We start from the raw sequence: 22,401 nt of genomic DNA on the forward strand, positions 1-22,401 counted from the left end.
TATATTAAGGGGAAAATGTCTGTTGTCATTGTTAATAATTGGTAATGTGTGCACAATATCTTTACTAAATTCTATGTGTTCAATGAAGTAAATCTTTTATCATCTTGTCAGATAATAAGCACTCCTATGAATAATCCTTTGGGTGCCAAATTTTTTATCTAAAGCTGATAGAAAATGATGTCTGTTTAGTCCAAAGTTATCAAAACAAAAATAATGCACTCCCTATCTGTTCAAATTTACATTCTATGCTCACAATTTTTGAGCATGTGATTTTTTTTTTATGTCTTGCATCCCAGTTGAATGCAAGTGAACATACATTTGTGATTCAAGACTGAATTCATGAAAACCATACCTCCTCTGCAAATATTTTTACTATACCTGAATTAATACATTTTTTCTCTCCAAAGAGTATACCAAAATATTATTTACACTGTTCTCCAGACGTGTTAATTTCTTTTAGAGAGAAACTTAAAAATATAGTCTGCTCTCGATTTATGCCCCGACTCAACCCTTCCCTCAAAGAGTTATTCAGCTCCCAATGCGAACCATAAATTATAGCTTCTTACATACAGATATGCTTCCCCCAATATATGCTAATTTTATATCCCCGATATGTGTAGTTATACTGCTCCCAATATGAATTATTATACCCCCCCCCCAAAAAAAAAAAAAAGAAAAAAGATTTTCTACTCTTAACATGTGACGTGAATTATACCTCCTCACAGACTATGAATAATAATTTCCTTGTAAAGAGATATTTTGGCCATGAATGTTTCAATCCTAAACTTGTTTGTATTAAAAATTAATTATGACAATGCATATTCATATTAAAACAAAGAGTTAATTTATGTTTATGTAAGAAATACAAGAAGAAAGTATCAGTAAACATCATTGGACCAGAAAAATCTTTTATTGGTCCAAAGTGTTTTTATGAATTAATCTTTTCAAAGAAGAAAAGTCTACAAACATGTAGGACATTCTACATTTGTGGAGCTCTTTCATCTGGGAGCATTATGTTGTTTGCTGGGACTTTAACTTACATACACTATAGTTAGCAATGATTAAACACAGAAGCACATTCATTTTTTTTTTTCCCCACATGTCACATTTATAGAACCAGCTTACCTACAATCTTTTTCTTGAGAATCAATACTTGTGAAAAGTTGAATATCTAGAGAATAAAATTAGGCACAACATTTATATTGAGACATGCATTTGCACAAGTAATTGGTGGATGCCAGTGATAAAAAAAATGTAAATTGCATCCTCTTACATTTGTGGAGCTCTTTCGTCAGGACTTTTCCCTTCAACTTACAGTTAGCATTGACACGGTTACTAGTAACCGTGGCATTGAATAAAACACAAAAGCACATTCAGCCCATGTCTGGTCAGTGACATGTTCTCGTATCTCGTATACATAATGCCACTTAAAGTATCAGCTTATTCACACATGCCGCATTTATTATCACTCATAGTATGTAAAGATATGAAAGTCTCAAAATAGACAGCTTAAATGGTGCACATCTAAGAAGTATAAGATTTGTAACACCAGAGGGCGCTATACCACCAAACTAAAGATACTAAAACGCTTCAAAATACAAAACTGCAAGGAAATGTTTTGTCAGAAAGTTTATTTGCATAATACTCAAAATTCTGTTTACAAAATCTACCATGATAAAGTAATATTATATTCTTCAAAAATCAAACTGAATTTCACCAAAAAAAATGTAAATGAAAATAGAATAGAAATTAGATTGTGAGTATAAAACACTAAACTTATTTGCTTAGAAAATGTACAAGATATATGAAGCTATCAAATGCAGCAGATGCAAATATTACACGCTTCTTAAAATGTACTTGTCTTGGTATCAATTGACCCTTCCTATAATTGGCAGCTTTCCTCCCTACTAATCAATTCGCTCATCCATTGATATCTATCCCCTCTACAAATGAATGGATTCATCCTTTGGTAGCTTTCTTCCCTACAACTGAATGGATTCCTCCATTGAGATAAATTATCCGCAAGAAATTGATTTTTAGCATAAAACTACAAAAGATCCATGTGTCAAAGGAAGTATAATGACATTGGATTTAAACAAAGTGGAATTTGAGAGAAAATCAGACTATAATTAGTTGATTTTGTATTTACTTAATAAACAAATCAATACTTTTTCTTTAAATCACTGTAAACTTAAAAGTCAATTGTCAAAATATACACATATCTCCTCTGTCACTGGAATTACTGTATACAACCATATTTAATTTCTTGAGCGACTAATTCTCCAATTGTAGTACTGGTATTACTATTGCCAGAGGTAGCTATGAGTGTGAGAACAAATTCTGCAGCAACTACTTCACTTTTTAGTGCTATTCTAAATTTTAAGAAATTCTCTTCTGCTTACTTTCATTTAATGAAATAGAAATTACTGGATAAAATCTATTTCCAGCCGTATCTTCTGAAACTGAACACAAAACATCAAACAAAAAAATTTGTGTTTTCAGTAGGGTAACTTGAATATAAAGTTGTTAATAAGTTGCTGACAAGCCTTGCGTTTGTCCTGTGGTGCCATGTGACCAGCCCCCTGCAATAACAAATGTAAAACGTGTAAATAAATTTTGTTTGCCTAGTCAATGCATACGAATACAAAATGTGATGGTCATATTTTACGAACATTCCAAAATCAACATGTTCAGTACACAAAAATCTCTGTATAAAACTGCATATTATGATGAATAGAGATATGGTAAGCATCCCTTGTAAGATTGACACTGTTGTTGCCAAGCAACTCATGTACTGAACAACATGTATTGAAATGACTAGATCCAATCAATAAATGGAAGGTCATTTTAATGTTGATACAAATATTGATTCGAGTTGCATCATCACCTCATGAACAACCCTGAGACAAATAATCAGAGAATTAGAATATCGACAGGACTATTTATATCTGTTGTGACATTGAAATTCATTAGATAGTAAACTTCTTTACGATACAAACAAATTACTTGAAAAGTCGTAATGTTGTTCGCATTTAATTTGTTACATGCACTGTAGAACGTTCTATGATTACGTAAATTCTATTTTTAATTAAAATCCCGAAATGGCCAGTACTCAATACAAACCTTGATTGTAGCAAAAGCCAGCTGTGCAAACTCTTTAACAAAGCCAGCGATTTGATCGGTACCATCATTGTACAACCAAGGTCTACGCTGTACTTGTTCTTCTAAGTCTAATGACTCCACAAACCATTCATCACCAAGAAAATTACATGCCATGTCAACATCTCCATTGTAAACTAAAATACGATAACTCTGAAGAAAATAGAAAAACCATCAATATTTGCATCTCTGGAAGTTATTAGGGATTACGAACATGATGTACAATATTTACTCTATTGGAAGTTTTTTGGGATTATGGACATGATGTACAATATTTACTCTATTGGAAGTTATTAGGGATTACGAACATGATGTACAATATTTACTCTATTGGAAGTTTTTTGGGATTATGGACATGATGTACAATATTTACTCTATTGGAAGTTATTTGGGATTACGGACATGATGTACAATATTTACTCTATTGGAAGTTATTTGGGATTACAGACATGATGTACAATATTTACTCTATTACAATTGCACTGAAACTATATATTACATTTATTGTACAGTGAATCTTTAAAAGCTTGACTTATTACAAACTATAGACACACCTCTGTCATTAACATAAACAAACTGTTCTACTAATAGAGAAAATATGGTATTTACAATAAGACGATGTAAGTACCACCAATACATGGTATCATTTAGGTTACACTCGCCATCCTCCCACTCCTGTGAACACCTAGGGGGTTACAGGTAAACACATTTGGTTCAACACCTGTTTTCAGCAATATCGAGTTCAACTTTAAAACTGTCTTATGAGCATTTGTGTCTTGAATACAAAGTTTTGGTGCCAAGATTGAACAAAAGGATGTTGCCTCCAATCAACAGTCCCCAATTTTGGAATGAGTGAAGAAATTGAAAAGTAAGAAAACGTTGAAATCTACATACAACCTTCACAATTACTAACAATACTTACATATGTTGCCAACATTTTCAAATACTGTTCCTTTACGGTTTCATATATTCTCTTGTAATTAGTTAGGACATCAGTACTGAGGGTGGTAGTAAGCAAAAATAAAAATTAGAAGAAGAAAAAACACTGAAAAAGTGTTTTCAAGTTATATCACAGTACATACGGTATACTGCCAACTACACAAAGAAAATATTGTTGTTTCAAAGTTCACAAACTGCAGGGTTAAACTCCACAAACAGACTAAGTTTTGATTAGTAGAAACACAGAATAAATGTTGGTCACCATACACAATCTAAAATACATTATAGATAATTTTATAACATGCATAGTGATAAATACAAATAGTTCAGACCATGGAGTACCAAACACTGGTGGCGCTGTCACTTCCTCTCCACTCATTCCAACTTTCAGCAAAGCCACACCATAGTTTGCATAGGTTCTAAAAATTTGCATACATTTTTTTCCAATAAAAACATATGTGCATATCTTGTATGATTTTTTTTATAAAATAAATATGAATAAATAAATAAATATGTTCAAACCATGCAACACAATATATTTTTATAATATTTCATTGCATGAATTCATGAACCAAATTTTTCCAAAGTAGAGATATTCCATTGTTTACATGTGTGATGTTCAACTAAAACAAAGTTTGTTTTATTACATCAAAACTGTTTTAACACACTGATCTCTCAAAATCTTGAGTTTCAGATGAAAGGGGAAATGTGCTAGATAACATTAATTTAAAGTTTATATAACAAGAATGATTAAATTATTTTGAAATCAATGTGATAATAAAAAAGTTTGTCTTGTCTGTCTTTGATAAATAAATTATGGAGTGGCAGTCGTTAAAGTGGGAATGAGCAGAATGAAAGTGAGAGTACCACCAATGTTTGGGGTTTAGTGTTAGACCAATACAAGCATTATTTTATGATGTATACCTGCATATTTCCCAATCAGGCAGACCAGCTTTAATATGAAGAGCTTCTTTTACATAGGGATCATTGAGATAGGTTGTTATAGCAGTGACATTTAGGCATTGAGGAACAACCTTTAATTTATGACGAGGGATGTACTTCAACATCTGGAGAAAAAAAGGACAATATAGAAAACACAAGAATCCATAATGAGATGACTTGAATTATTTCATCATTAGTGGCATCACATGTAGTGAGAACAGTGAGGATATTTACAGGTATTATATATCTGACACCAAAACAATGTACGGACGTGTTTGAAAGTGTTCAAATGTCTTCTATATTTGGTTATTGTGCGTCACGTTTATGTCACATTCGTACACTTTATTTTGTTTACTTTGGATGCAAAAGCATTATCAACAAATGATGGAGATTGAATTCTGTCACTAAATGCAAATTTTCGCAAATTGCTCTTCTTTGCTATTTCGAGCTGCTCTCATAAAATTATTTCTACAAGCAGGTAAAAAATGTATAATAATAATGATGAGCTTCACAGAAAGTACTGCGCAAAGTGTAGTTGATGCAGGCTCAACACACAATGCAGCACCCATGGCACATGTGCATGATAAGTGTTCTTCAGTCAGTACCATACGAGAAATGCTCACATAGCACCTTTAGTGTGTCGAGCATTCTTACATACAAGAAACTGTCATGCTATTCACTTCTCTATTGTACCAATATGTCACAATATATTTCAGACTGCAATCCAAATCTTGATGTATCCTTGGGGCGGACAACCGGGTATTTTCACCGCTTGGCAACCATCACGATGAAAACAAAGGCTTTGGGATAGTTGTTGAGACTCTAATGACCAGTGTAACAAGATTACCCCTATATGTGCATAATATATACATTTGGTTGTTCAGGATTACTTTAAAGTTGAGTTTGTGCCGTTTCCTTGACTTTAGCGGTAATCATTGGCTCTTCGACTGCAGCTTGCGCAGAGCCCATAGAAATACATGTTAGCAACATAGAACCTTCTGATGTAGCCTCGCCCTGAGAATATCCCAAATTATAAGGTCATAATAATTCTTAACTAAAAATCATTTGACACGTGTATAAATTAGCATACCTGTTGTTCTTTCTTCTTAAAGGTATATTTATTAAATAGATGTTCAAGTCCTACACTGTATCTATAATGATCTGCATGTATAGAGTTTCCTGGTACACCACCAGCACAGTCAGCATATAGATTATATGGATTCAAGCCAATCTCACTAAGTACATGGTTCACTTGTTCCACCTGTAATGAAGATAAAGACGTGAATTCTCCCAAAGATATGGAATATTATTGTTCTGACAACAAAAATTCATGTGATTTAAGCCTACCATAATAACCAAAAATAAAACAAAAAATATAGCTGCATAGCAGCGATGACGGGTTTCGAGCCTGCGTGGCTCATGACAAATTGCACTTGCTCGATGTGATTATTTGACTAACGTTTCATGTCTAGAATGCAAGATAGCAGACAAACTACACAACATATGGATTTGATTTCACAGGAATATGATAAACTTAATGCAAGGACAAATAGTTCATGAGTTATAGAACTTTTTCTCTTTTACTAAATCCAAGATGGCTGCCAAAGGAAGCCATTTTTAAAAATCTACTTCAGTAACTTTGTAGAGCTATCAACAGAGATACTATATGCTAAATTGCTTTTCAAACAAGCAAGCAGTTTTTAACAAGATATTTTTTTGAGGTTTTTTGAATTTTTGTGATAAATTCAACATGGCCGCCAAAACCACTTGAATCATGGGAAATATTTCCATGAACACATAATCATCTCATTGAGCGGATGTTGTATGCCAAGTTTTGTTTAAATCTGGCAAATCGTTCATAAGTTATAGTGTACTTTCACTTTTTACTAAATCCAAGATGGCTGCCAAAGGAAGCCATTTTTCAAAAATCTGCTTCAGTCACTTTGTGAAGCTATCAACAGAGATACTATATGCCGAATTGTTTTTCAAACAAGCAAGCAGTTTTTAAGAAGATAATTTTTTGAGTTTTTTGGCATTTTTGTGATAAATTCAACATGGCCACCAAAACCACTTGAATCATGGGAAATATTTTTATGAACACATAATCATCTTATTGAAGGGATGTTGTATGCCAACTTTGGTTTAAATCTGGCAAATTGTTCATGAGTTATAGCGTACTTTCACTTTTTACTAAATCCAAGATGGCTGCCAAAGGAAGCCATTTTTCAAAAATCTGCTTCAGTCACTTTGTGAAGCTATCAACAGAGATACTATATGCCGAATTGTTTTTCAAACAAGCAAGCAGTTTTTAAGAAGATAATTTTTTGAGGTTTTTTTCAATTTTTTGATAAATTCAATATGGCCGCCAAAACCACTTGAATCATGGGAAATATTTTTATGAACACATAATCATCTTATTGAAGGGATGTTGTATGCCAACTTTGGTTTAAATCTGGCAAATTGTTCATGAGTTATAGTGTACTTTCACTTTTTATTAAATCCAAGATGGCTGCCAAAGGAAGCCATTTTTCAAAAATCTGCTTCAGTCACTTTGTAGAGCTATGGCCATAGGTGCTGCAAAGCAAATGTATAATCACATGAATGAGCCATTTTTGAGAAGAAGATTTTAAAAGTTTTTTGTCAATTTTCGGAAAATCCAATATGGCGGCCAAGGTCACATGACCGCTAAAGATTTTATTGCTGATATTTGCTAGACATGAGCCAATGATGTCACACAAAAAAACGGAAGTTCCTAGACCCTCAGAAAGTGGTGCAATTGAGCACTTCCGGTTTGTGTTCTACCCAAGATGGCGGCCAGGTCATGTGACCTACATGGCTGGTTTTGGGGTATGCACCACAACTCATCGCCCTTTATCGGCATGCAAAATGGCAAATCAATCGCTGCATTATTTTTAGTTACAGTGGTTACAAAAAACGGCGGAAAAATAATAATAATAAACATAGCAATTACAATAGGGTTTCGCCCCATAGGGCTCGAAACCCTAAAAATGATTGTATGTTGAATCATAAATGTTTTTTGTTTCTGTTATGCGAATTTAAAAAGCTTCTAGTACATTTCACTAGCACCAAAATAAGAGCAAGGCTTTCAATACTTTTGCTATATTTAAATACCAGATACCAGAATTTTTGAGCAAGTGACCAATGCAACAACCACATTTTGAAGAGTCAGGTGATTGCTACCCATATATCATAGCTTTGCTGAGCAAAGTACCGGTAAAGCAAGATTGTTTTTTTAAAGTTTCCAAAAATATCAATTATTAAAAATGACAAAATATGTAGCATTTTTTCTCTATCAGCAGAGCACACGTCCACGAAAAAGAGAGGTGTGTCCACATACAAAATGAGTTACCATATTTAATCTACCAGCAGCACACATACCAATGAAAAAGACAGGTGTGTCAACATACAAAATAAGTCACCATATTGTATCTACCAGTAGCACACATTCCAATGAAAAAGACAGGTGTGTCCACATACAAAATAAGTCACCATATTGTATCTACCAGCAGCACACATACCAATGAAAAAGACATGCGTGTCCAAATACAAAATAAGTCACCATATTTTATCTACCAGCAGCACACATACAATGAAAAAGACAGGTGTGTCCACATACAAAATGAGACACCATATTTTATCTACCAGCAGCACACATACCAATGAAAAAGACAGGTGTGTCCACATACAAAATGAGACACCATATTTTATCTACCAGCAGCACACATACCAATGAAAAAGACAGGTGTGTCCACATACAAAATAAGTCACCATATTTTATCTACCAGCAGCACACATACCCATGAAAAAGACAGGTGTGTCCACATACAAAATGAGACACCATATTTTATCTACCAGCAGCACACATACCAATGAAAAAGACATGCGTGTCCACATACAAAATGAGACACCATATTTTATCTACCAGCAGCACACGTCCACAAAAAAGACAGGTGCAGCACACAATCATTGCATGCACTACTAATAGAACAAATGTGGTTAAAAATACTTTGAACAGAAAAAAGTCATAGAACTAAAAGTATAGTAGTTAACTCAACGCGAGTTCAATGCGACCGATGCAATGTGTGTAAAATGCACCGTTTGTTAAAGCAAAATTTGTTGTGGGCTGTGCCACAAATACTGTGCCCTAACTTGGCTGATATATGCTTGATAACACAGCAATCATAGCTAATGTTACCACACATCAGTGGATATTTATACAAAAGTGGCACAGCTAGATTCAATATTGTGAAACCGCTGAACCAGACACACCTCAATGTACATTAACTTTCCACTGAGTTGCATACACCTAAATGTTCATTACTATAACAATACGTATACATTCGCTTAAAAAAAAAAACAGCCTGTGTACCTCAGATGACCTCATGTAGCAAGTACCTTCAGCAGCTCGACCACACACACACACATTTATAGACCACATCTGTCCTTACATGCATTCACTAGACCTACTTAATTGCAGCATAATAGGATTATAATGGGTAATTAATTTGTGAGGTGAAGCCCACATTTTCACACCTCACAAGGTGATAGATGTTTAAATGCTTTCAACGTTGCCCGAGTAATGTAACATAATGGTGTATACTAAAAACAGTCAAATTAAAAACACATTTGATTATCTTTACTCAGTATTAGGTCAACAGATGTTGTTCTCCAATGTATCTGTATGCATACATACACTGTGAGGCATTGACTATTACAAGCTCTAAGAAGGTATATGTAATAGAAAAACTAGGCAAAATAGTTTTCTTTCACTTAACTTTGAGCATGGCTGTTTTAAGGATAAATTGTAGGATTTTTTTCAAAACATGCGAATTTCTCATGGTCAATCCCTTGAAAAAAAGAATGTTTTCTATAATGCAACACTATTTGCACAGTACAGACTTTGCATAGATTCAGGTATTTATCATATTATGACATGATGTTTGTTTGTTTGTCAGCCAATCTATCACTTCATCTAAGGTTGACATAAAATACATATAATGGTAACCATGACATTTGAACCACAAAATTATCACAACAGATTTTTGCCTGCTACTGTATAATGGAATCTTAAAATTCACTCTTTTGTAAAATAAATGAGCTTGCAAGTTTACAAGTTTATGGTCAAGAATCACTGTGCATAACAAATGATGAGATGTTCAATAGGGGATTCCTAGCTTCTGACGAGATGTTCAATAGGGGATTCCTAGCTTCTGATGAGATGTTCAATAGGGAATTCCTCGCTTCTGACGAGATGTTCAATAGGGGATTCCTAGCTTCTGACGAGATGTTCAATAGGGGATTCCTAGCTTCTGACGAGATGTTCAATAGGGGATTCCTAGCTTCTGTCGAGATGTTCAATATTGGATTCCTAGCTTCTGACGAGATGTTCAATAGGGGATTCCTAGCTTCTGACGAGATGTTCAATAGGGGATTCCTAGCTTCTGATGAGATGTTCAATAGGGGATTCCTAGCTTCTGATGAGATGTTCAATAGGGGATTCCTAGCTTCTGATGAGATGTTCAATAGGGGATTCCTAGCTTCTGATGAGATGTTCAATAGGGGATTCCTAGCTTCTGACGAGATGTTCAATAGGGGATTCCTAGCTTCTGACGAGATGTTCAATAGGGGATTCCTAGCTTCTGACGAGATGTTCAATAGGGGATTCCTAGCTTCTGACGAGATGTTCAATAGGGGATTCCTAGCTTCTGTCGAGATGTTCAATATTGGATTCCTAGCTTCTGACGAGATGTTCAATACGGAATTCCTATCTTCTGTCGAGATGTTCAATACGCAATTCCTAGCTTCTGACGAGATGTTCAATAGGGGATTCCTAGCTTCTGACGAGATGTTCAATAGGGGATTCCTAGCTTCTGTCGAAATGTTCAATACGGGATTCCTAGCTTCTGACGAGATGTTCAATAGGGGATTCTTAGCTTCTGATGAGATGTTCAATACGCGATTCCTAGCTTCTGACAAGATGTTCAATAGGGGATTCCTAGCTTCTTTCGAGATGTTCAATAGGGGATTCCTAGCTTCTGACGAGATGTTCAATAGGGGATTCCTAGCTTCTGTCGAGATGTTCAATATTGGATTCCTAGCTTCTGATGAGATGTTCAATACGGGATTCCTATCTTCTGTCGAGATGTTCAATACGCAATTCCTAGCTTCTGACGAGATGTTCAATAGGGGATTCCTAGCTTCTGTCGAGATGTTCAATACGGGATTCCTAGCTTCTGACGAGATGTTCAATAGGGGATTCTTAGCTTCTGATGAGATGTTCAATAGGGGATTCCTAGCTTCTGACGAGATGTTCAATAGGGGATTCCTAGCTTCTGATGAGATGTTCAATACGGGATTCCTAGCTTCTGACGAGATGTTCAATAGGGGATTCTTAGCTTCTGATGAGATGTTCAATACGCGATTCCTAGCTTCTGACGAGATGTTCAATAGGGGATTCCTAGCTTCTGTCGAGATGTTCAATACGGGATTCCTAGCTTCTTTTGAGATGTTCAATAGGGGATTCCTAGCTTCTGACAAGATGTTCAATAGGGGATTCCTAGCTTCTGTCGAGATGTTCAATATTGGATTCCTAGCTTCTGATGAGATGTTCAATACGGAATTCCTATCTTCTGTCGAGATGTTCAATACGCAATTCCTAGCTTCTGACGAGATGTTCAATAGGGGATTCCTAGCTTCTGTCGAGATGTTCAATACGGGATTCCTAGCTTCTGACGAGATGTTCAATAGGGGATTCTTAGCTTCTGATGAGATGTTCAATATGCGATTCCTAGCTTCTGACAAGATGTTCAATAGGGGATTCCTAGCTTCTTTCGAGATGTTCAATACGGGATTCCTAGCTTCTGATGAGATGTTCAATAGGGGATTCCTAGCTTCTGACGAGATGTTCAATAGGGAATTCCTAGCTTCTGATGAGATGTTCAATAGGGGATTCCTAGCTTCTGATGAGATGTTCAATAGGGGATTCCTAGCTTCTGACGAGATGTTCAATAGGGGATTCCTAGCTTCTGACTAGATGTTCAATAGAGAATTCCTAGCTTCTGACGAGATATTCAATAGGGGATTCCTAGCTTCTGACGAGATGTTCAATAGGGGATTCCTAGCTTCTGACGAGATGTTCAATAGGGGATTCCTAGCTTCTGACGAGATGTTCAATAGACTATTCCTAGCTTCTGACGAGATCTCATGTGAAGTGAGTTTTGAACGTTTGGAAACTTGAGACAAAGAACTCTTTCTGTCACACTGGCAGTACCATCAACAAACAAGATTATTTACATTTTTAATATTTCTGAGTTGATAAATGTAAATTTATATAATGACTACATGGTAATCTAAGAACACCTCACCATTCAGAATAAAATTTATTTTAATTTTACTACAAATCAATTTTAAGAATATAATGTTGGATTTTAAGATTTTTTTCTTTGAAAAGCACAACAATTTCCTTTTTACTGTGAGCATAACCCTGTAGTCATGGCTTACTGTTTAAAACTCATTATTGCTCAATAGATGATCACTTTGCATTATGACCTGTGAAATGTCATCAGCTGAATCACACAAAACATCCAAGGCTCTGAAAATGTTCAATTACACCCACACAATGCACCATTTGCGCACATTAATATTATATACATGTATTACCAAAGTCTGTATTGTCTGGTTTCTACTGAAATATTAAAATAAAAATCAGGTTGCCACAACATCACAGGATCAGAAAAAGCCTTAGCCTTAACTTTTAGCCTTAACTTCACTAATGATGGATTATACCGAAATCCATGATAACTTTCAGTCACCATTAATCTTAAAACGCTGTCATTTAAATATACCATCTACCAAAACAATTTTGCTTACAATCCATAAATTAGTGAATGCCATCCCTAAAGTTATACCTTAACCCATTCCACCCAATGATGTTATCTATACCTCTACTGGATCCCACATCCACCTGTATCCCCACCCATACACCACTCACACCTCACCTCCCAATGTTATACCTCAACCCTTTCCAACCAATGATGTTATCTATACCTCACTCTACTGGATCCCACATCTACCTGCATCCCCACCCATACACTATTCACACCCCCCAATGTTATACCTCAACCCATTCCACCCAATGATGTTATCTATACCTCACTCTACTGGATCCCACATCTACCTGTATCCCCTCACATACACTACTCACACCTCACCCCCAATGTTATACCTCAACCCATTCAACCCAATGATGTTATCTATACCTCACTCTACTGGATCCCACATCTGCCTTTATCCCCACACATACATTACTCACCCCCCCCCCCAATGTTATACCTCAACCCATTCCACCCAATGATGTTATCTATACCTCACTTTACTGGATCCCACATCCACCTGCATCCCCACACATACACTACCCATCCCTCACCCCCCAATGTTATACCTCAACCCATTCCAACCAATGAGATTACAAGTATTTTTTGTATCTATACCTCACTACTGGATCCCACATCTACTTGCATCCCCACCCATACACCACTCACACCTCACCCCCCTATGTTATACCTCAACCCATTCCAACCAATGATGTTATCTATACCTCACTCTACTGGATCCCACATCTACCTGTATCCCCACACATACACTATTCACACCCCCCAATGTTATACCTCAACCCATTCCAACCAATGATGTTATTTATACCTCACTCTACTGGATCCCACATCTACCTGTATCCCCACCCATACACTACTCACACCTCACCCCCCTATGTTATACCTCAACCCATTCCACCCAATGATGTTATCTATACCTCACTCTACTGGATCCCACATCTACCTGTATCCCCTCACATACACTACTCACACCCAATGTTATACCTCAACCCATTCAACCCAATGATGTTATCTATACCTCACTCTACTGGATCCCACATCTGCCTTTATCCCCACACATACATTACTCACCCCCCCCCAATGTTATACCTCAACCCATTCCACCCAATGATGTTATCTATACCTCACTTTACTGGATCCCACATCCACCTGCATCCCCACACATACACTATTCACACCCCCCAATGTTATACCTCAACCCATTCCAACCAATGATGTTATTTATACCTCACTCTACTGGATCCCACATCTACCTGTATCCCCACCCATACACTACTCACACCTCACCCCCCTATGTTATACCTCAACCCATTCCACCCAATGATGTTATCTATACCTCACTCTACTGGATCCCACATCTACCTGTATCCCCTCACATACACTACTCACACCTCACCCCCAATGTTATACCTCAACCCATTCCACCCAATGATGTTATCTATACCTCACTCTACTGGATCCCACATCTACCTGTATCCCCACCCATACACTACTCACACCTCACCCCCTATGTTATACCTCAACCCATTCCACCCAATGATGTTATCTATACCTCACTCTACTGGATCCCACATCTACCTGCATCCCCTCACATACACTACTCACACCTCACCCCCAATGTTATACCTCAACCCATTCAACCCAATGATGTTATCTATACCTCACTCTACTGGATCCCACATCTGCCTTTATCCCCACACATACATTATTCACCCCCCCCCCCATGTTATACCTCAACTCACTCCACCCAATAGTGTTATCTATACCTAACTCTACTGGATCCAGCATCTACCTTTATCCCCACCCATACACGACTCGCCCCCAATGTTATACTCAACCCATTCCACCCAATCATCTACCTTCATCCCCACCTATACACTACTCACCCCCCTATGTTATACCTCAACCCATTCCAACCAATGATGTTATTTATACCTAACTCTACTGGATCCCAAATCTATCTACATCCCCACCCATACACCACTCACACCTCACCTCCCAATGTTATACCTCAACCCATTCCAACCAATGATGTTATCTATACCTAACTCTACTGGATCCAACATCTACCTATATCCCCACCCATACACCACTCACACCTCACCTCCCAATGTTAAACCTCAACCCATTCCACCCAATCATGTACCTGCATCTCCACCCACAAATTACTCTCACATCAGTTTCTTCAACCCACTGATCAACAAGAAAGAGATACCTACCCCATCTTGGCATTGTTTACTCTTGTTGTCATAAAAATTACATTTAGTTCCATTTGTACAACAATACTTCTTTAGGTATGACCATAGACTTGTAAAAAATGAGATCAGTTTATAATCAGTTTTCAAACCTGCATAACAATCTTGACATGCTGAACACATACTGAAACTATGTTAGGAATGCATTGCACAATGTTCACACAAATTGTGCCTACCTTGAGAGCAATTATTAGACAGTTAATTTGTTATGAATCTGACAGTACAGAAATGCACCCATGGGCGAGAAACTAACCAACTTGAACCTAAATGAACCTGTGGCTAGAAATGAACCCACTTGCACATAAATGAACCCATGGGCGAGAAACTAACCAACTTGAACCTAAATGAACCTGTGGCTGGAAATGAACTCACTTGCACATATATGTACCCATGGGTGAAAAACTAACCCACTAGAACCTAAATGCACCTGTGGCTGCAAATGAACCCACTTGCACATAAATGAACCCATGGGCGAGAAACTAACCCACTTGAACCTAAATGAACCTGTGGCTGGAAATAACCCCATTTGCACATAAATGAACCTGTGGCTGGAAATGACCCCATTTGCACATAAATGAACCCATGGGTGAAAAACTAACCCACTAGAACCTAAATGAACATGTGGCTGCAAATGAACCCACTTGCACATAAATGAACCCATGGGTGAGAAACTAACCCACTTGAACCTAAATGAACCTGTGGTTGCAAATGAACCCACTTGCACATAAATGAACCCATGGGCGAGAAACTAACCCACTAGAACCTAAATGAACCTGTGGCTGCAAATGAACCCACTTGCACATAAATGAACCCATGGGCGAGAAACTAACCCACTTGAACCTAAATGAACCTGTGGCTGGAAATAACCCCATTTGCACATAAATGAACCTGTGGCTGGAAATGACCCCATTTGCACATAAATGAACCCATGGGTGAAAAACTAACCCACTAGAACCTAAATGAACATGTGGCTGCAAATGAACCCACTTGCACATAAATGAACCCATGGGCGAGAAACTAACCCACTTGAACCTAAATGAACCTGTGGTTGCAAATGAACCCACTTGCACATAAATGAACCCATGGGCGAGAAACTAACCCACTTGAACCTAAATGAACCTGTGGCTGCAAATGAACCCACTTGCACATAAATGAACCCATGGGCGAGAAACTAACCCACTTGAACCTAAATGAACCTGTGGCTGCAAATGAACCCACTTGCACATAAATGAATCCATGGGCGAGAAACTAACCCACTTGAACCTAAAAGAACCTGTGGCTGCAAATGAACCCACTTGCACATAAATGAACCCATGGGCAAGAAACTAACCCACTTGAACTTAAATGAACCTGTGGCTAGAAATGAAACCCACTTGCACATAAATGGAAATGAACCCATGGGTTGGAAGTGAACCCACTTGTATGAACAATTATGGTAAAACAGAGTTTACAATTCTGATATTAAATAAACTTCTAGATACCTGGTGCCAAATAATCCATGATAATATGCAAAATACACAAGTGCATTGGATAAGTCTTCATAGCTAGTGAGACCATTACCAACGGCAAAACCCTGTAAACAAATCAAAATAAGTGACCTAAGGCTGAACGAACTAGACTGTAAATACAAAAGTAGACATACCAAAATGACAAAAACTAGTCATGAAATGAGTCAATCAGAATGCCAATTCATGTTCTGTGTGACATGATGCATATAACATAGATGGAAAGTTTTACTGCAATCAGTCAAGATTTTCCCAAGATATGGCTTTTGAATGACATTTGCTAAAACAACATGCAAGTCAGTTGGCCTTTTAAATCCAATCTGAAAACAAAAAGGTGTCATCAAGGTCCAATTTACTGTATGTACCAAGGTTGAATGATACATGCATCTGTCCATGCATGACTGAGATCCAAGTCAAGATTGGCAGAAGGTATTTTAACATTCAAATGGTCAACAATCAGTCATCCTAAATTCAAGGTGTGGTGGCATCATGTATGTATGAAGTTTGAATGTGATCTCAGTCAATGTACATCATCAGAGACATACATCTATGTGGAACAGCATTCATTAAAACAAAAATGTTGGCCATTTTGAATCAATTAGCTCAGTTGTTTTTAAGACAACGAATAATCACCTATATGAACTAATAAAAGGGCTAATAAAAGTTACAAAATTCTAACAAATTTTGTCAGTAGCGCATCTCCATAGTTTATATCTCCTAGCATTAGTAAACTAGTAGATCATCAGTTCAAGTAATCAAACACAGTAGAATTATACCTGTAATTTCATAGCAGTGTCATCCATGACTTTAACTGCAAGTGTTGGTACATAAACACCTCCATAACTTTCACCAAAAATAAATAGCGGATTTTCAGCATAAGATGGGTATTTCTTGAAGAAGCTTTTCAAAGCTGCGTAGTTGTCATCAGCAACCTGCGCAAACATGACAAACACAATCAGCTGCACATAATGTTTATATTGGGTCACATGGATGAATACAAAGATATATTTTGGAATTATAATGTGCATCACTTCTTCAAATGGACACATAGTGCAGAACTTGAATTCTTCTTATCTTAGACCACAATCTAGTTGCACACAAAAAAAATCAACAAAATCCACCCATGTTGACCTAAGATCCAGTTCTGGAATGCCAGAAATTATCAATTTAGGTGTATCTTTACCATGTAAAGGGCCACCAATTTAATAATCATTTTGAATAACATAACAAGCATTAGTAACCATGTAAATGCAAGTTAGATTCAAATATGTACTGGAATGTGCCAGAAGTTGTGTTTCAAGAGGCGGTCAGTTGTAATGTCATAACTTCAGATACAAATAGAAATGCATATGAATGAATACTAGTATGTTTCTTTATATAAAGTCAAAGTCAAAGTATTTTTGAGACCATAGATGCACACACAGACACCCTCCCCATTCTGTTTACCTTACTTGGTAATTGTATTCATATTGCATGCATTGTGCCTTGATAGTAATTTGATATTTTGACATTTGCAGCAATTCACAAAGAATGTTTTTGGAAATGAACCCATACGTTTGACATTTACCACATTAATGAGACTGCATGGGGGTTCAAAAGCAAACTTTTGTAGTAAGTACAAAAAAAACACAGTTTTGATAGCATGTGAAATATCATTGTGGTGATTTTGAATCTATACCTCTCCAGACATTGCAACTTGCTTCTGAAAACACATGTATAATCATGTGACAATCACATGACTTACCTGGTCATCATCAGTGGTGTAATTGCCGTCATCAGAATAAGAGTATCCCACACCAGCTGGTGATTCTAGATAAAGAACATTGGCTCTCTATAAAAAAGAAAAACAAGAAATCTTCAATTGGGGCCGGGAATAGTTTTATAGTAATCCATTCGTGTGATATGATAATTTGACTTCATTGACTGAACAAAATTTTGCGATAGTCACTTTGACTCGTCTCAAAAATCAAATATGGCATGTACAATCTTGATATAAATGAAATATGACCAGCAGTTTTAAAGAAGGTGTTGAAATGTTGACTGACGACCTTTTGGCCGTTAAGGTAATCAGTAATACGAATAGATCTATTCTGTTGACTTTCCAAAAACAAAACTGTCACCAGTTAGTCATTTATATCAGATCATATTTGTTGTACATGTCTTTGTATTCCAATACAGTGCACTTTTGTACCATAAAATGATCCACTTAAAAGTCAAATTAAAGTTATGAGGGTCATGGATGTATAATTCTTCCATTCCGGGATCACTGTCAGCAATGGGTGGTAACATATTACAATAATACAACTCTTCTTTGAAGTATCTTCATAAAAACTTACCATATTCCAACTATATTCATTGTATTTCAATGTTACACCATCAGCCTGGACAAGATATGGACCATGCTCACTAAGCAGACCATCTAATGAACTACAACCAGGACCACCATTCAACCAAAGTATTAGCGGGTCAGTCCCTGGCTTGTTTTGTGATTCCACAAACCTACAACAAATATATCACATAGAGTCATTATTCATCCCTGTAGACCTGTCCATATTTATGTGATCATTTGTGTATGTTCCATTTATTACAGTAAATGTTTTTAGAAATGTTTTCCTCTAATTAAAAGTTATCCAATCCAATAAAATTGATGGTGATTTTAGAGTTTGAAGTTGAATTCTGACTAAACAGTGTACAAGAAATTAACAACAAATTTTTATCAATTAATCGATATTTAGTGGGTGGTGGCTAATTTGCATAATAATTGGCATATAATTTATTCATATTATTTGTACATTTGTTCAACCAGCTGCCTATATTACTTTGTTTTATTGTTACGATGGACAAAAAATAATTTTGAATGAAAATGCGAGTCATGGCTTTAAATCAGTAAGCAAGGAAATCAATAAATCATAACAAATATTTTTCACATAAGTATTATTAGGCTACGGCTGTTGTGAATATTAGGACATTCCTATGTATTATTTTAATGCACTCTCCGGGGCAAGTATACATTGCACCACTAGTAAACAGCCATGTATAGATAGATAGAAGGTAGTAACGGAAGGAGCCACGATGCCTATCAAGTGGCCATTTAAGCCTCTTAACTGGTTTATTTCCTTTTGTTTCAACCCAAATAAATCCTGATAAGGACATTGTCTGGCTCATCTTTGATGTCGATGATAGTTTGCGATTGTTTACACAAGTAACGAGTTAGCGGAGTATGATATAACCTTGTCGATTTTTAATGTGACCATAAAATATATGCGCATTATGAAACTACGGTCATCACGTATGCGCACTCGGTTTGTTTAGGTGTGAAGGGTCAAAATACGTATTTCACGACCAGAAATTCAACATAAGAACGTTTGACTTCACAAATTTCACATGTTTTAATTATTAGCGACTGTAACTATAACAAGAATCCGAGTGCATACAACAACTATTCCTAAGGACTCCTACAAAATATTATCACAGAGAAAGTGTCTAGGCATGGTCTTCTTTGGATACTATTTTTCTGTTGGTGTTAGCCGATGTTCGGTGGTCAAAAATTAAAAATTCACGATATTTCATCAGTTCTTCTTCAATCAATGTTATATCTGACAAATTTCCAAGATCTCCGGAAACAATAGCATTCAAACTAGACGTTATTTTCAACATTCTACATGCGAGGTTCGACTATTGCTTCCGAACATGCTCCGAATATTACTGAATGCTCGAGATTAGCGTAACCCATTGTACGAAGGTGCTAAAAGCTAACAAGAACAATGTTTGTGAACAAACATTGACAAACGATCATGGGGTAAAGCTAAAACAATAGCGTCGTGGCTCCTTCCGTTAGTACCTTCCATGCCTTAATCAATACAGAGATACCCAGAATACAGTATTTCAGTTGTCACTGGATAGCATTATGTCTAGAATGCCCACAATGCCACATAGCCTACAGATTGTGAACAGATTAGGCTAAAAAGCCATCACAGAAATCAGGTATGAGGTTGAACTTTTTGATATCAAGTTTTTGTCCTTGCAGGTAGAGCCTGCAATGATTTTCATTGATGTTTCAATTATTAGTCAAAAGTTTTATTTTGAACGTTGTCTTATCTTATAGTGGTCGTGATCGGTGAGGCACATGACAGAGTGCTTTATACAAGTGCATTCACTTTGATTTTTTTTTGTGATGGTGGCAGTTTCAGAAAAGCATGGCAGTCTCTCAAATCAGGATGGCGGCACTGCCATGCTTTTATATCCTGGGGAGAACACTGTGCATTGATAGATATGGTGTTTAATCACATAATCAAAGTTTTATAGTTGTAATCACTAAATACCACTTTGTTTTAGAAGTGCCTTTAAGTAAATTGGAATTTAGGATTCAGTTGGATAAGATTTTTCATGAACAGTCACTGAGATGTTTTTTCACAGATCATACAATGTGGGAGTGAAACTTTAAGTTGAAGAAACTTTACCAGTAATGTAACATCTTGGTTCCTGTTGCTTGAAGATAACCAGAGAAATGAAGAAAACTTGGCTGTTTCAACAATCCAGGTAAATATGTAATTTCATCAGCATTCTTAGCAACAGTGAAAAGCTGAGAAGAAGAGGCTATCGCCACCAATACGAGAAACTTCACGGACATCTTCATCTATTTATCTACAATACAAAACATGGAACTTTGTAGTCACAATCCTAGGCTTGATTACAATTATTATGTGAAGAGATTTCCAAATATGTGAGACCACCATAGATGGGCATTTATGCAGACCTGATTTCATGGTTTATGAAAATGTTCTCAACAGAAATTAAATATGCAAAGTAGTTAAAACAATTCATATCAGGTCATGGCAAAGCTGGTGTGAGAAGACTATAAATGTAAACTGTTTTATCGGTGTAAACATGTACATGTATATGATAAATATTCATTCGAATTGAGTGCATATATTGGACAGATTAGATAGAAAGAATATGATAGTCCAGGGTACAAAAATCTGCTAGTCATACATAATTGTGTCAGGAGTATCACAGGTCTGGTGTCTCCAGCTTCTCAGGCTGCTGAGGTCTACACTTGCACTTGTTAGAGGAATGTGGTCGTGCCAACCCCACGGTCACAGCCCACTGTCTCGTCGTCTGCAATGGAATTAGCTACCAAAACTCTGGTTTGTATACCATGTGCCGAGAACACAGCAGAAGTAGTAAAAAGAAACGGCTTCCTGTCAGTGACACTTTTGAGAAAATTGTTCTCACCTTAAATTATGTGTAATTTACGCTGAAAATGTTTCCATACTCGTTTCGGGCGGTGTGGTTACAATAACACTCCTCTCAGCTGAAAGTCAGGTGACCGCGCAATGCATTGTGGTGTACGTACGAGTGTGTTAGTTTGGTATTACCTTACTCTGATTATATCGGTACTTTTAGCCAACCACAAGTCGTTTATTTCGGGGAACCTTTTAGTTTCAAATTTCTTCCCAGGAAGTAGAATGCTGGCGTGCATTTTGGACATATGCTCATATTTTTGCGAATATTTCACTGGAAATATTGTGTGTACAAGTACTTACAGTAAGTGCATTCTTATTTGTTACTGTCAGGATGTTTTTTTTTTAGTATACACAAAATTACACTTTTCTGTGTAACACATTTTGTCGGTAAAAAAACACTAAAAATAATGCCAGACCTCAAAAACTACGTTATCACAAAACA

At 36.6% G+C, this 22,401-nt stretch overlaps 1 protein-coding gene across 1 annotated transcript; it reads right to left on the reverse strand.

Moving 5' to 3' along the window:
- Positions 1-2,033: 2,033 nt before the first annotated feature.
- On the reverse strand, positions 2,034-22,060 carry LOC100368581 (lysosomal protective protein-like). The gene is made up of 12 exons (XM_085500511.1): positions 21,949-22,060; positions 21,174-21,357; positions 19,050-19,212; positions 18,458-18,544; positions 17,490-17,645; positions 16,690-16,781; positions 15,173-15,260; positions 6,131-6,301; positions 5,023-5,165; positions 4,082-4,157; positions 3,124-3,312; positions 2,034-2,582 (listed from the first exon to the last, which is right to left on the reverse strand). Exons 2-12 carry the CDS (start codon positions 21,347-21,349, stop codon positions 2,499-2,501), a joined length of 1,425 nt encoding a protein of 474 aa, XP_085356637.1. The 5' UTR covers positions 21,350-21,357; positions 21,949-22,060; the 3' UTR covers positions 2,034-2,498.
- Between the last annotated feature and the right edge of the window lie 341 nt (positions 22,061-22,401).

The sequence above is a fragment of the Saccoglossus kowalevskii genome, chromosome 6 (assembly GCF_978046115.1).
Source record: "Saccoglossus kowalevskii chromosome 6, keSacKowa6.1, whole genome shotgun sequence".
NCBI lineage: Eukaryota > Metazoa > Hemichordata > Enteropneusta > Harrimaniidae > Saccoglossus > Saccoglossus kowalevskii.

Coding starts and splice junctions, on each gene's coding strand:
- LOC100368581 (XM_085500511.1), bottom strand. CDS start 21,349: ATGAAGATGTCCGTGAAGTTTCTCGTATTGGTGGCGATAGCCTCTTCT. Junction 17,646..18,457: donor ACACCACTGATGATGACCAG/GTAAGTCATGTG, acceptor ATGTTTGCGCAG/GTTGCTGATGACAACTACGC. Junction 5,166..6,130: donor TTAAGAAGAAAGAACAACAG/GTATGCTAATTT, acceptor TTTTTTCTCCAG/ATGTTGAAGTACATCCCTCG.